The following is a 15599-nucleotide window of genomic DNA, read 5'->3' as shown; positions in this document are numbered from 1 at the left end:
ATTCCTCCCCCTTGCATCATCATTCCTCCCCCTTGCACTGTCACTAATTCCACCCTTGTGCTGTCATTCCTCCCCCATGCACTGTCACTCATTCCACCCTGTGCTGTCATTCCTCCCCCATGCACTGTCACTCATTCCACCCTTGTGCTGTCATTCCTTCCCCCTTTGCACCATCATTCCACCCTTGTGCTGTCATTCCCTCCCCCTTGCACTGTCATTCCTCCCGCTTGCATCAAATCCTCATTCCTCCCTCTAGCGTTGACATTTGTTAGCCCTTTGCATCCTCATCCTGGACCCTTGAGCTCTGATTGCTTCTCCCATGCAACATATATAATGTATTAGTACCCGGCGAGAGTCGAGCACAATGTAAAACACATTCTGATTGGCTCTCGCCGGGTCGTTATCCATCCAAGAATCCCTCGCCCGGGATTTTGCTACGCTCGGGCCTATAACTATGGGCCCCGGGGCATTACCCTGACTCGGTAATGTAATGCCCCCGCCACTCGGAGCATAATGCTTAAATAAACTACAAACGTCAAAACTATTGGTTTGCCAATCCTTTTTCTACTAGAGGTGAATTGATTTTGTGCATTTTTGTACTTGCCTGATTTTTTGGAGCAATTTAAAAGGTATTATTATAAAGGCGCCATACCATGTGGGTCCTTTTTACCGGCACACTGTGCGGGTAACAACGTTTTCACAGGGCATTAATCAAATTTAAACTTTGATCAGAGTGGTATTATTTGCACATCTCCAAAATGTGGCGTTGCTTTCGATCAAACAGTGGACCCTTAAACAACTATGACGAATACAAGCTTAAATGTACATATGTAAGGTACAATTTAACATATCTGTTTCAGAAAAAGCTGTGTGTTAACACCACCAGTAATCCAAACATTTTCGTTTTCTGTGTTTATACGTTTTCATTCTTTGTGACACTGTTATTTTGTCAAATTAACAACTGATTTCAAAATAAATCAAATAAGCCATTAATGAGAGTGTCGCTGACGCAGGATCTAAAGCTGCCGTTATCAGTAGCATCCCACAGACAGGTGTTTGAGTGATCTTAAGCACGTGTCTGTAACCTCGGAAAGGTGGTGTAGGAGCGGACTTTGAGAAGAAAGATGGGGACCGCTCCCTTTCTGCACCCCCCCAACAGGCCATACCTCATGCTTGATCGAGCGGGCACCGTAGTGTAAATTGTAGCCATCTGCAAGCACATCCATCACCTCCCGGTCCCACTGCAGCGTGATGTTGTGTCTCTGGTGGGCCTGTGGGATGAGAGAGAAAACTCAGGTCATTATGCACTGGAAGGCTGTGGATAACAACAGGGGCCACAGCAATTACATTCCCATTCTGCTCACTTCGGCCACTCCTGGCGTCCCCCATCATTAAGGAAAACATGCAGCAACCTTCCTCTAGCGAGTCTAAAGGGCGTGGCCACTGGTGGACAGACTATGCACCTGCCTGTCATGGGAATGGAAAGAGGACTGGAGTCAATGGTGAGGGCAAGTATTAGAAAAGATAGTACCGGTCAAATGAAACATGCACCCTTCCCGCCGAGCCTCATGGGCGAATTCGGCCATTAGCACCGAAACTCTTTATAAGACTACAGCATCATTGACCAAGTGAACTACGAGCAGTGAGATCACTAAACTCCAGTGCCCCATAGATTAGAACTGTAGTAAAAAGTGTGTGTTACTTTTATGGTAGTAGAAGTTATTTGTATAGTGCCATTTCCCATTACTATGTGTCAATGCGCTTGTGCTGGGAACACCCTCAGGAACTGCAGTCCAGAGTAAGGGAACATTCACAGAAAAGGCTTAGAACGCGTGTGTGCATGTGGCCAAGATAAGGAATTAGATGGGCTGGCAGGGCCCCAGTAGGCGACCCAAGGGATCAGGCACGTGGACGTGTGCTAAGGGAGGCCAGGAGAGTGGGCTAGTGCAAAACTCTTTGCATGGCCAGCTGGAGTGGATTTTGTCGTAGGTGGTCGCTGTATAGTAGTTTCATTACATATACTTGTATAGGTTGTCATGGTGTTGGGGGCAATGTTAAAGGGCACTCTTTTGCCTTTTTGCTTGCAACCGACAAGCACTGCTGAGCTTGCACCCTGTATTTGCCCTCACGTCGCAATGAGTTCCCGTGGCGTCTCGGTGGCATTAGTTTCCTTTTGACCGGCATTATTTGCAGCCCATTTGATCTTATTGGAGTCACGGGAGTTGTGAAATCCTTCAATGATGCCAGGTAAAGTGCCACTGCCCACTCCTGCCCAGGGCATTCCGTCACGAGGATGACTGTTCATTGGTAAGAAGTAGCAGGATTCTGGAAGACTGATCGCTAACCCAGGCGATGTCCCCCAGTGGGGCCTACTAAGGTGGGGAACTAGGGGCAAGTCATGATGCCTCACCCCAGCATATCACCAAGGAGGATGGAATCAGCCAGAGCAGTAACCCTGTGTGGCGCACCATTGGGCACACCTTTAGAATGGCCAACGCTGATCCCTAACCAAGGCGATGGCACCCGGTGGGGCCTACTAAGGTGGGGAACTAGGGGCAAGTCATGATGCCTCACCCCAGCATATCACCAAGGAGGATGGAATCAGCCGGAGCAGTAACCCTGTGTGGCGCACCATTGGGCACACCTTTAGAATGGCCAAGGCTGATCCCTAACCCAGGCGATGGCACCCGGTGGGGCCTACTAAGGTGGGGAACTAGGGACAAGTCATGATGCCTCACCCCAGCATATCACCAAGGAGGATGGAATCAGCCGGAGCAATAACGCGGTGTGGCGCACCGTTGGGCATAGCTTTAGAATGGCCCACACTGATCCCTAACCCAGGCGATGTCCCCCAGTGGGGCCTACTAAGGTGGGGAACTAGGGGCAAGTCATGATGCCTCACCCCAGCATATCACCAAGGAGGATGGAATCAGCCGGAGCAGTAACCCTGTGTGGCGCACCATTGGGCACACCTTTAGAATGGCCAAGGCTGATCCCTAACCCAGGCGATGGCACCCGGTGGGGCCTACTAAGGTGGGGAACTAGGGACAAGTCATGATGCCTCACCCCAGCATATCACCAAGGAGGATGGAATCAGCCGGAGCAATAACCCGGTGTGGCGCACCATTGGGCACACCTTTAGAATGGCCAACACTGATCCCTAACCCAGGCGATGGCACCCGGTGGGGCCTACTAAGGTGGGGAACTGGGGGCAAGTCATGATGCCTCACCCCAGCATATCACCAAGGAGGATGGAATCAGCCAGAGAAGTAACCCCATGTGGCGCGCCATTAGGCACACCTTTAGAATGGCCAACACTGATCCCTAACCCAGGTAATGTCCCCCGGAGGGGCCTACTAAGGTGGGGAACTGGGGGCAAGTCATGATGCCTTGCCCCAGCATATCACCAAGGAGGATGGAATCAGCCGGAGCAGTAACCCCGTGTGGCGCGCCATTGGGCATAGCTTTAGAATGGCCCACACTGATCCCTAACCCAGGTGATGGCACCCGGTGGGGCCTACTAAGGTGGGGGAACTGGGGGCAAGTCATGATGCCTCTCCCCGGCATGTCGCCAAGGAGGATGGAATCAGCCAGAGCAGTAACCCTGTGTGGCGCTCCATTGGCCACACCTTTAGAATGGCCCACACTGATCCCTAACCCAGGTGATGTCCCCCGGTGGGGCCTACTAAGGTGGGGAACTGGGAGCAAGTCATGATGTCTCGCCCCAGCATATCACCAAGGAGGATGGAATCAGCCGGAGCAGTAACCCCGTGTGGCGCGCCATTGGGCATAGCTTTAGAATGGCCCACACTGATCCCTAACCCAGGTGATGGCACCCGTTGGGGCCTACTAAGGTGGGGAACTGGGGGCAAGTCATGATGCCTCGCCCCAGCATATCACCAAGGAGGATGGAATCAGCCAGACCAATAACCCCGGTGGCACGCCATTGGGCATAGCTTTAGAATGGCCCACACTGATCCCTAACCCAGGTGATGTCCCCCAGTGGGGCCTACTAAGGTGGTGAACTGGGGGCAAGTCATGATGCCTCGCCCCAGCATATCACTAAGGAGGATGGAATCAGCCGGAGCAGTAACCCCGTGCGCGCGCCATTGGGCATAGCTTTAGAATGGCCCACACTGATCCCTAACCCAGGTGATGGCACCCGGTGGGGCCTACTAAGGTGGGGGAACTGGGGACATGTCATGATGCCTCTCCCCGGCATGTCGCCAAGGAGGATGGAATCAGCTGGATCAGTAACCCTGTGTGGCGCACCATTGGGCACACCTTTAGAATGGCCCACACTGATCCCTAACCAAGGTGATGGCACCCGGTGGGGCCTACTAAGATGGGGAACAGTCACAATGCCTCTCCCAGCATGTCACCAATGAGGATGGAATCAGTCGGAGCAGTAACCCCGCGTGGCGCGCCATTGGGCACACCTTAAGAATGGCCCACAATGATCCCTAACCCTGGTGATGGCACCCGGTGGGGCCTACTAAGGTGGGGAGCTGGGGGCAAGTCATGATGCCTCTCCCCAGAAAGTCACCAAGGAGGATGGAGCCAAGCCTTCAGGTTCAGCGATCCTGGGTCGTGATGAAGGATTGCGCCTCCCTCTCTGGTAAGAAGATCCAGAACCACTGACAACTTGGTTGGAGGAGACGCTGACAGGCTGAGAAGGTCCGGAAACCAAATCTGCCTTGGCCATGCCGGGACGATGAGTATCATGTTGCATTGACACTGTCTGAGTGTGTTGATGACTCGTAGCAGGAGAGGGAACAGAGAACGTGTATAGAAACAGCCCTTCCCATAGGAAGGAGAACGTGATCCCAGGCTCATCGGCTGGTGGAATATGCTGGAAAACCTCTGGCATTTGGAGTATGCGGCCGTCGCAAACAGATAGATCTGGGGTCTGCCCCATTAGACGAACAGGCGGTCCACCTGATCCTGACACAGCTCCCACTCGTGGAGGGAGCGCAGTTCCCTGCTGAGGGAGTCTGTGATGGTGTTCTTGACACCCGCCAGGGAAAGAGGGACGAGGAACATCCCGTCCGATGGCCCAGTGCCACAAGTTCTGTGTTTCTTTGGCGAGCGCCACAGATCGAATGCTCCCTGCTTCCTGATGTAGAACATGGCAGTGGTGTTGTCCGTGAAGATTCTCACCATCTTGTCTTTCAGAGATGGTAGGAAAGACTTGATGGGCCGGAGTACTGCCAGTAGCTCCAGGATGTTGATATGCAGATCTTTCTCCTCTGACAGCGACAGGCCTCTGGCGTGCAAACGTCCGGTGTGCACTCGCCAACCTTCCAAGGAGGCGTCCATAGTGACCGTCTCCTGGTATGGGGGGGGTTTTCAAATCCTGTGCCTTGGGGGATTTTGGAGCAAACGCCCCACCACTCTATCGCCCGTCGAAACTCTTCATTGAGAGGGATCTTGTCCGTGAAGCTGCCGGACACTTGTATCCAACAGGTGTCCAGAAATTCCTGTAGGGGTCGCATCTGCAACCTGCAGAGACGGACGAAGTAGATGCAGGATGACATCATGCCGAGTAATGACTTGATGAGCTGCCACTGTGGTGGTCTTCGTCGACGACAGCCGTTGCATCTTTCCTAGAATGATGCTCACCTCTCCTCCGAGGGCGATGCTAGGCAAGACACCTTATTGAGTCTGGCGCCTAGGAACAGCGCGTTCTGTGATGGCGTTAAGCAGGACTTCGAATAGTTGACAGAGAATCCCAGATCCGTCAATAGTCAGACGGTCGTCTCCGTGTGTTCATCTGCCAGCTCCCAAGAGCAGGCGCGTATCAGCGAGTCGTCCAGGTACGGTTATACATGTATGCCCTGTAGACGTAGATGGGCTGCCATTGGTGGCAGGCATTTGGTGAACACTCTTGGAGCCGGCATTCAAGCCGAATGGTAGGGCCATGAACTGGTAGTGCTAGCCCTGCACCACGAAACAGACATTTCTGATGTTTCTTGTGAATGGGGAAATGGAAATAGTCAAGAAGTCTCCCTTATCCCAGATGACCGAACACGTGCTGCAAGGTGACCATCCTGAACTTTTGGGACTAAGTATTTGTTAAGAAATCATAGGTCCAAAATGGGCCTCTAGCCCCATGTCTTCTTTGTGACTAGAAAGGATCTGGAATAGACTCCGGAACCCTGCAGCCATTGGGTACTTAGCTCTATCGCCGATTTTCCTAGCATGGCTCGTACCTCTTCCAGAGGCTGAGGGATGTGCTGCTCCCAACGGGGAACCGAATGGATCTGCGGACACCTGCGTTGGAACTCCAAGGTGTGTCCTTGGGCGAGAGCGCCCAGCACTCATCTGACGGTGGTGATCTTTCTCCACTCGCTGGCGACCCTCGTCAGCCAGCCTCCCACGGGGTGCACGAGTGGGGGCCCGACGCCCTGGCCGGTTCAGGCTTGCTTCGGCACCGGCATCCTGATCTGCGGGCGACAGCGATATTGTCCTCTACTTCCGTAGGCCTGGGAGCGGCCTCTGTAGGCTTCTTGCGCTGAGGATCGGGAAGGCTGTCTGCACGACGTGGACAACCCTTTTGAAGACCTGCTCGACTTTCCCCTGGAGGAGAGAAAAGAAGACGAACAGTGCCGCTGGAGAGTGCTGAGGGAATGGGCCGTCTCTGTATCTATCCGTCTTGATGGCCTGGAGGGACTCCTCAAAGGCATTTGCAAACAGATTTTCCCAGTCGAAGGGCATGTCCAGCACCTTCGCTTGTACCTCCTGATGGAAATAAGTGACTTTCATCCATCCCTGTCAACCAAGGCAGACACAGTTCCCCAACTGCCGGAACCCTGTGTTGGCAATGTCCAATGCCATCGTGATGGCGTGATATGACGCCACTTCCCCTTCCTGGAAGAGAGCGAGAGCTTCCATCTTCTTATCGTCAAGAGGAACTCCAGGATCGGTCGCAGCTTGTACCACAATTCCCTGTCGTATCTGGCAAGGACAGCCAGTGCTTTGGCGGCCTTGATTGTGGAAGCTGCAGTGTAAATCACCTTCTTCCCCATGGCGTTCATCCTTTTCCCCTCGCTGTCCAGAGGGACCAAAGACGACGGGTTAGCCGACTGTTTCCTTGCGGCCACCGACACCACTGAGCCTGACAATGGTTGCACCCTATATATATTCTCCAGCCTATCCCGCTTGGCTGGAGCTGTGAAAGGGTTCTTCATGAGGGCCATGCCCTCCTCCCAAATATCGTACAGAAAGGGCACTGCCGTGATCGTCTTCCTCTTGGCCTCGAGCCTTTGATACAAGAAGCCCTCCCTAGTTGGTTTCCTTAGGCACCAGCTGGTATAGCTTGGAGGCCCTGGCGATCATGAAGTGGAACAACCAACCTCATCCGGTGGGAAACCCTATGTGGGGCATCCAAATGTGGGGATTGACCATCCGCAGCAATGATGTCTTCGTCGTCCTGGCTGTATCCGTTCCCGTAACCGTGTCTGGGATTGCTAGGGGGGTTGCGGCACGACGCAGTGGAGGAGGTTGATATGGGGGCATCAGATGACGCTTCCTCTTCTTTGGAAGAGGTTGATCAGGGACCTGGGGACCACAGGTACTAGCGCCAGAGGCATTCTCACCTGGATCTCTGACACCAAGGTGTGTAGAGTTGATAGAATATCCAAGGAAATGTCCCCCGGCTGAGAAGGCAGAACAGGAAAACTAGTCCATGCGCCGTTATCGCTGTCATCTTGCTCGTCAACGTCCTCTTTGACCATATGCATTGACTATTGATCGTTGTCTGTGGACTAGCCCTCCATAGTTTGGGGGACGACCTGGGAGGGCTATTTTGGGGCCTCCTCACCCCCCCCTTTTTCCTGCTTGAGGGTTTTGAACCGGGACCTGGGCCAGTTTCACCCCTTCTGGCATGCCTGCAGACTTTGCCAAACTCAATACGTCGGTGTCGTGCCTTGGGGGCAGGGACACTTTCGGAACCGTGGGAGCTACCCTTGTAGGATCAGCGCCCGTAGCTGTCGTGGTAGTAGTAGCGTGAGGTCAAGCATAGGCTTCTGCCAGACTTTTCTATATTTTGTCTGACTGTGGGCCTCATCACGAGTTGGGCGGTGGCCCTTAAATGCGATGGTAACAGTGTTACCGCTGCATTTACTGCTCTGCCCAATCTCGAGTCGGGTGTGTTTAACCCCAGCTCAGACCTGGGGGTAAACACGCCAGAAAAATTCCCATTTTTGGTGCAATTACCGCTGGCGGTATTACCACACAGTAATTGCATTGAAAATTCCCCATTGGGTCCAATGGTCCAATGGACCCAATGGGGAATGAGGAGTAACGGTTAGCTCCCAACCCGTGATTCGGCGGTAATACCGCTGGACGGGTGGGCGCTAACACAAATAATGTTGGGCGGTATCCCATTTGGGATACCGCCCAACTCGCGATGAGGCACATTGACTCCTTTATTTTACTTTGATGGTTGAGACTACTCCCACTATAGAGATAGGGCTAGCTAGGAAGTCTCCAATCCCCATTCAGAACTTAAATAAAGGTGTTGAAACTTGAATCATTGTGTCTGTTTCTGACTTGTAGTACCACTCCTGCCTCACAGTGGCCATGCCTATATACCTTGTCCTTTTGATTTCTACAGAGCCACTTTAACCAACCGAAAGCTCCTGCAAATTGACTCTCTAAAGTACTCAACTGAACAGTGACTTTCTCCTGAGTCCCCCTTGGGTCCTTGGAGTTTGCAGTGATTTACTGTATATTTTTATTGTATTACACTCCTGCTTACTGAAATGTGCTAAGTTACTGTGTATCAATACTGATTGCTTTTGTTTCTATTTCTTGAAGTGTAATATCAGCTGTGCTTTTGTTTCTATTTCTTGGAGTGTAATATCAGCTTGCGTGTCTGGGTAATTTAAGCCTGAATGTATCCTACATTTTGGTAACTTTCAGGGTTTTGATGGCTATTGTGTAACTAGTTTGTCTTCCTCTGTAGGAGCTAGATGGAACAAGTTACTTACCTGTAACTGTTGTTCTCCAGCATGGGTCTGGCATGGATTCACATGCTCATGAATATTCCCCGTCGTCAGGCTGGGAATCCTCAGTAAAGAAAAAATCAGTATCAGTTTCGTTTCTGATCTGTCTTTCTTAGTAGTAACCAATCACTGATCTCTGGGTCATACTGCCGCCAGCCAATGTCTGCCCTCTCCCTAAGCCCCGCCTCTGGCAGCCATCCACAGATTTGGTAGCACGCCAAGGGGCAGTATGACCAAGTGAAGAGCCGCAGAGGGGTAGGTGGGAGGGTTCGCATGTGAATCCATGCCAGACCCATGCTGGAGAACAACAGTTGCAGGTAAGTAACTTGTTCCTTCTCCAGCATTGGGTCTGGCATGGATTCACATGCTCATGAATAAAGAATACATAGCAGTATACACATGCACAACCACGGGAGGTGGCAAAGGCTCAACTTTAAGCATTACATCCAAAACCCAACATTAAGCAATTCTTACCTCCTCACCAGGCTCATCTTAGGTAAACAGGTTGCGCAGCACTGCTTGGCCGACCCTGGACTCCTCCCTGGAGTCCCGATCGACGCAGTAGAATCTTGTGAAGTCGTGTGTCGACTTCCACGTAGCAGCGCTGCAGATGTCCAGCAGGGGCACACCAGACAGGAACGCCGTGATAGCAGCGATCGCTCTGGTCGAATGGGCTCTCGGACGGCCGGGCAGCGGTCGGTTTGCCAACCGGTGACAGTGCATGATGCAGCCGGAGAGCCATCTGGAAATGGAAGTCTTCGAGAGAGCCTTCCCTTGATTCACAGACCCAAAGTTCACAAACAGTTGTGACGTCTTCCGAAAACTCTTCGTGCGATCCACGTAGAACTTCAGCGCTCTAGCTACATGCAGCAGGTGCAAAGTCCTCTCGGCCGGCGTCGAAGGCGACGGGAAGAAAACTGGTAACACCAAGGGCTCGTTGAGGTGGAAGTCCGACGGCACCTTGGGCATAAAGGAGGGGTGCATCCTAAGCACCACCCTCGTGTCATGAAAGTCAAGTATGGAGGCTTGCAAGATAGGGCCTGGATCTCTCCCACTCGTCGTGCGGAGGTGATGGCCACGAGGAAAGCTGTCTTCCATGACAGGAACTTCAAAGGCGCCGAATGCATAGGCTCGAATGGGGCCCCCATGAGACTGGTCAGCACCAAATTAAGCTCCCACGCCGGGGCAGGAGCCTTCACCGGCGGGAATGATCGGAATAGTCCTTTCATGAATTCCTTCACCAGGCGATGAGACCACAAGGACGCCCGTCCCGTAGTCCTGGTATATCGGGAGATGGCAGCCAGATGTATTTTGATGGAGACGTGAGCCAGTCCAGCTTTGGCCAGCGACAGTAGGTACGGCAGTACTTGAGGGGCCGTAATCCGCAGAGTGTTAATCTTCTGTGCATGGCACCGGACAGAGAACCTCTTCCATTTATGACCGTAACACTTGAGAGTTGAGGATGCCCTGGCTTTTGCAAGAACCTCTCTGCAATCAGCCGGTATAGCGTACGCTCCAAACTCTAGTGCCGCAGGAGCCAGGCCTGCAAGTTCAGCGACTGTGGGTCGTGATGGAGAATGGCGCCTCCTTCCCTGGAGAGAAGATCCGTGTCCGCCGGAAGCTTGACTGGTGGGGACGTTGACAAGTCCAGAAGGTCCGGGAACCAGATCTGCCTCGGCCACGCCGGTGCGACGAGGATCATCCTGCACCTGGACCTCTTGAGCTGGTTGATGAGGCGGAGCAGCAACGGCAACGGCGGGAACGCGTATAGAAACAGGCCGTCCCAGGGGAACGAGAAAGCATCGCCCATGCTCCTCGGGTGTGGGAACCTGCTGGCGAACCTCTGCCATGGAGTTCGTCGCCGTCGCGAACAGGTCGATCTGGGGTTTGCCCCATCGTTGGAAGAGCCGATCCACTTGAACCTGTTGCAGTTACCACTCGTGGCACGAGCGCAGCTCCCTGCTGAGTGAGTCGGCGATGGTGTTTTTTATTCCTGCCAAGTGGAAGGGAACCAGAAACATCCCCTGGGCGACGGCCTAGTGCCACAGATCCTGGGCCTCCTTGGATAGGGCTGGGAATCTGGTGCCCCCCTGCTTCCTCATGTAGAACATTGTGGTGGTGTTGTCGGTGAAGATCCTCACCACTTTGTCCTTGAGGGACGGAAGGAACGACTTGAGCGCCCAGAACACTGCTCGGAGCTCCATGATGTTGATGTGGAGAGACCTCTCCTCCGGGAGCCAAAGGCCTCTTGCATGGAGATCTCCGGTGTGGGCCCCCCAACCCTCCAGAGAGGCGTCCGTCGTCACAGTCTCCTGAAACGCCGGGGTTTGAAAGTCCGTGCCTCTAGTGAGGTGAGCCCGGGTGCCCCACCATAGGATCGCCCGACGGAACTCCTCGTCGAGAGGGATCCTGTCCTCGAAGCAGCCCATCGCCTGAAACCAGCGGGCGTCGAGGAACTCCTGTAGCGGACGCATCCGAAGTCCGCAAAGGGGTACAAGGTAGATGCACGAGGACATCATCCCGAGAAGGGACTTGATGGACCTCACCCTGGCCACGTCCGTGGCTAACAGGCGCCGCACCTTGCCCAGGATGGTCTTGGTCTTCTCCTCTGAAGGGGAGGCCAATTGCCCCACTGTATCGAGCTTCGCTCCCAGAAACAGTGCTACTTGCGATGGAACCAGGTGGGATTTGGGGTAGTTGGTGGCGAACCCCAGCTCCGTGAGTAACCGGACGGTCCTCGCCGTATGTTCGACGGCGAATTCCCTTGTCCTTGCCCGGATTAGGCATTCGTCCAGGTAGGGGTAGATGTGGATCCCCTGCAGGCGCAGCCGCGCCGCCACTGGTGCCAGGCACTTGGTGAAAACCCTGGGTGCCGACTTTAATCCGAACGGTAGGGCTCTGAATTGGTAGTGGCGTCCCTGAACCACGAACCTGAGGAACTTCCTGTGCCTTTTTAGAATGGGGATGTGGAAGTAAGCATCCTCCAGGTCCAACGACGATAGGAAGTCGCCTTCCTACAGCTGTCCCAGCACGTGCTGGAGGGTGACCATCCTGAATTTCTGCGCCTTGATGTATTTGTTTAACTGACGCAGGTCCAGGATGGGGCGCCAACCGCCTGTCTTCTTTCTGACGAGGAAGTACCTTGAGTACACTCCGGAGACCCGGAGCCTCCTGGGGACGAGCTCAATGGCACCTTTCTTGAGCATCGCCTTTACCTCCAACAGTAGTTGAGGGACGTGATTCTCCTTCCTGGCCACGGGAGGAATGCGAGGGCACTTCTTTTGGAATTCCAGTGAGTGCCCGTTGGCCAGGGTTCCAACACCCAACGATCGGTGGAGATGGACTCCCACACTCTGACGAACTTCGTCAGCCGGCCTCCCACCGGGGTGCTTCGGTAGAAGACTCTGTAGAGACTCGTCCACCGCCTTATCAAAAAGGTTGTTGCCGTTGAACGGCATGTCCAACACTCTGGTCTGGACATCCTGGCGAAAGTCTGTTGCCTTGAGCCATCCTCGTCGTCGGAGACAAACTCAGTTGCCCAGTTGGCGAAATCCGGTATCGGCAATGTCCGTTTCCACCGTTATGGCGTGATCCGACGCCACCTCGCCTGCTGCAGAATTTCTAGGGCCTCCGCCATTTTGTCATCAGGCAGGAAATCTAGCAGGGGAGCTATCTTGAACCAGAGCGCCCTGTCGTAGCGGGCCACGATCGCCAAGGTATTGGCCGCCTTAATCGTCGTCGCCGCCGACGAGATGACTCGTCCTCCCATAGAGTCCAACTTCTTGCCCTCGCTGTCCGGCAGGGAAGTGGAAGTTGAAGCCGCCGCGCCCGCTGCCTTCTTCTTAGCTGCTGCCGAGATGACTGAGACTGGCTGGGCCCTGAGGCACAAGGGGGCGGCATCGGGGACTCAGTACTTCTTCTCGTACCTGAAACCCTTCCTTTTTCTGTTCTTCAGGGCAGAGCTGGAAGAGCTCGGATTCCCTGGTTATCATGGCGTGGAAAGAGCCAACCTCGTCGGCTGGAGACGCCCGCGGGGGGGGGTTGACGACGGGATGTCCGCTGTGTCATCGCCGCCGTCATCGTCCGTCCCTGTCGCTGTATCCGTCGCTGTATCCTCTCTAGGGTCCGGCGAGGGGAATGAGGGTTCCACTGGTCTCGCAGGCACGAAGGGCGGAGCGGGGTGGACTCTCCTCCGCTTGTTCGGAGGGCTTCCCAACGGGCCTGGTTCTGGCTCCTCCGTCGGGGTGCGTGGTAATCTCGTCCTTATCTCGGTACGTAAGGATTGGATTTCCAACAAAATGGCCGCCAAGCTATCCTGGGGCTCGGGCAATGGCTGTGACGGACGCGATGGCCGCTCCACTGGGCCCTGTTCATCGTCATTGTCTCTATCTTCGATCACGTCAGCAGGGACCGTCCCCTGGGATCGAACCTTCTCGAACCTCTCGTTGAGGCTTATGAACCTCTCGTTGAGGCCTATGGACCTTTCGTTGAGGCCCTTCTCGGTTTCCACCAGTTCCTCCTCAGAGGCTGATTCCGAGTCTGTAATGGCCACCGCCCCCCCCCTCTTTTTCAGCCGGGGGCTTCACGGGGGTCTTAGCGATGGGCTGGAAAGAGGATTCCCTCCGCGGTGGCAGGGATACTCTGGGCCCAGAGGCCGTTTCCACCGGCGTAGTCTCAGCCGGCTCTGCCAGGATCGTAGCAACCACTTCGGTAGGCCTTATCCGGGTGGATCAAATCCCTCACCACCTTAGGTGCGTCCTGGGCCTTCGCCTTGGGGGGAGGGTCAGCACCTCGCTCCCCCTTCGAGATCGACCGTGTCTGCTCCAGCAGCCTACCCGGGTTCTCGGGCTTCCTCTTCCCCGAACCAGAGCGCTGGCTCGTGGTCGAACGTGCCAGGGAAGTAGCGCCTTGCTTGGCAACCGAAGAGCCTGACCTTTCGGCGCTCCCGGTGCCCGTGGACTCGCGGTGCTTGGCCTTCTGTTGGGCCCCCGTCGCCGGGGCGCCCTCACAGGACTTAGAAGCCTGCTCAGACTTCTTCTTCACCTTCTCACCTGCTGTGCCCTTCTCCAGCCAGGTGGCGAGGCGGGAACGACGATCTTGTTTGGTCCGTTCCGAAAGGTTCTTACAGAACGCACAGTCTTTCTCCACGTGCGTCTTGTCCTCATGAAGGCAGTAGAGACATCGCAAATGCTCGTCCTCCTTGAAAACGTTATATAATCCACATCCAGGGCAGTTCCTGAACAGCTTGGATCCGGGCGTCGAGCTCTCCTTGTCCTGGGCCATGTCCGTTGAGGTAGGCCGCAGATCTTCCGGAATCCTCCAGTAAGTGTAAATTGATGAAAACCTCACCCTTGAGGGGCGTAGAAGAATTACAAAACGGGTCCCCGTTATCGGAAGTAGAAACGGTGGAGCTTGAGGCTCGATTAAACCGAAAAAATGAGAAAATCTCCTGGAAAAGCGTGAAAACGCAGTAAAAAACTCGAGAGCTAAACACGAGGACTCCCAACACTTGAGCGTGCAGTACAAATCTGAGGATGGCTGCCAGAGGCGGGGCTTAGGAAGAGGGCAGTCATTGGCTGGGGGCAGTATGACCCAGAGATCAGTGATTGGTTACTACTAAGAAAGACAGATCAGAAACGAAACTGATACTGATTTTTTCTTTACCGAGGATTCCCAGCCTGACGACGGGGAATATTCATGAGCATGTGAATCCATGCCAGACCCCATGCTGGAGAACTAATTTCACTGTATGAATGTGTAATTTTCAGAATACAATGCGTTCAAGGACATGATCAATACAGTGGCTATTTCCTGTGTGGCATTCATACATGTATGTTTCCATTGTCTAGTGTTCTCTTTTCCCCCACCCCTTAAGCCTACAAGTATAGTGCCTGCAACCAGATAGTGGGCTAATGCATAGTATTAGACATAGGTAGGGTCTTATTGACTGTTTTTTATGCATACACTGTGTTTTCCCTATCTATTATATTTAACCCAAATAACTTATTTGACCAAATAAATATTCTATGTCCTGAGTGGGAGTACAACAACGCTTTTTCTAAGTTGAAAAGTATATCAAATAGAAGTTGTAGGGTCTCCTGGGACAGGTGAAACCATTCTGCACAGACATAAGTTAAACATACGCACTTTCAAGGCATCAGAAAGCAAGACACAGACACAGATTCAAGGTTAAAACAAAATAAGTTTATTAAATTAAATGTCAGGAAAGTGTACGGCCTAACTTGCTCTATACTAAGGTGGGATTTCCCTACATAAAGAAACTAAGGATAGTCTGAATTAGTAGGTTGAACTTAAAAGTCTGTATCCAAAATCTATACTTGCCTTCACAACTAAAGCTAAACAATGTGTAGGGATGTCAGCAACAAAAGAAATAGCGTTCCAAAGAAAGTTCTGAGCTTCTTCCAGCTCTAGGCATACTTTCCAGCTCCCCTTCCCCAAGTTCAAAACAGTTACAAAAAGACCTCAGCTTTCCCTTGCCCAAGGAAACACAGTTCCAAAATGGGCTTTAGTGTTCCCTTCCCTAAGGCGACAACACAGTTCACAATGTCTCGGGTTTTCCTTCCCCAAGAC

The 15599-nt window shown here is 53.3% G+C and overlaps 1 protein-coding gene across 1 annotated transcript in view; it reads right to left on the bottom strand.

Moving 5' to 3' along the window:
• CLPB (ClpB family mitochondrial disaggregase) overlaps positions 1 to 15599 on the bottom strand; it is a 1931888-nt gene that overhangs the window by 19293 nt on the left and 1896996 nt on the right. Inside the window, exon 15 of the mRNA XM_069640284.1 lies at positions 1167 to 1271. Within this exon, the coding sequence (XP_069496385.1) occupies positions 1167 to 1271 (105 nt within the window). The remainder of the gene's footprint in view (positions 1 to 1166; positions 1272 to 15599) is intronic.

The sequence above is a fragment of the Ambystoma mexicanum genome, chromosome 7q (assembly GCF_040938575.1).
Source record: "Ambystoma mexicanum isolate Mex_15411 chromosome 7q, UKY_AmexF1_1, whole genome shotgun sequence".
Taxonomy (NCBI): Eukaryota; Metazoa; Chordata; class Amphibia; order Caudata; family Ambystomatidae; genus Ambystoma; species Ambystoma mexicanum.
The sequence above is the reverse complement of the archived record's forward strand: the minus strand, read 5'-3'. Positions and strand labels throughout refer to the sequence as shown.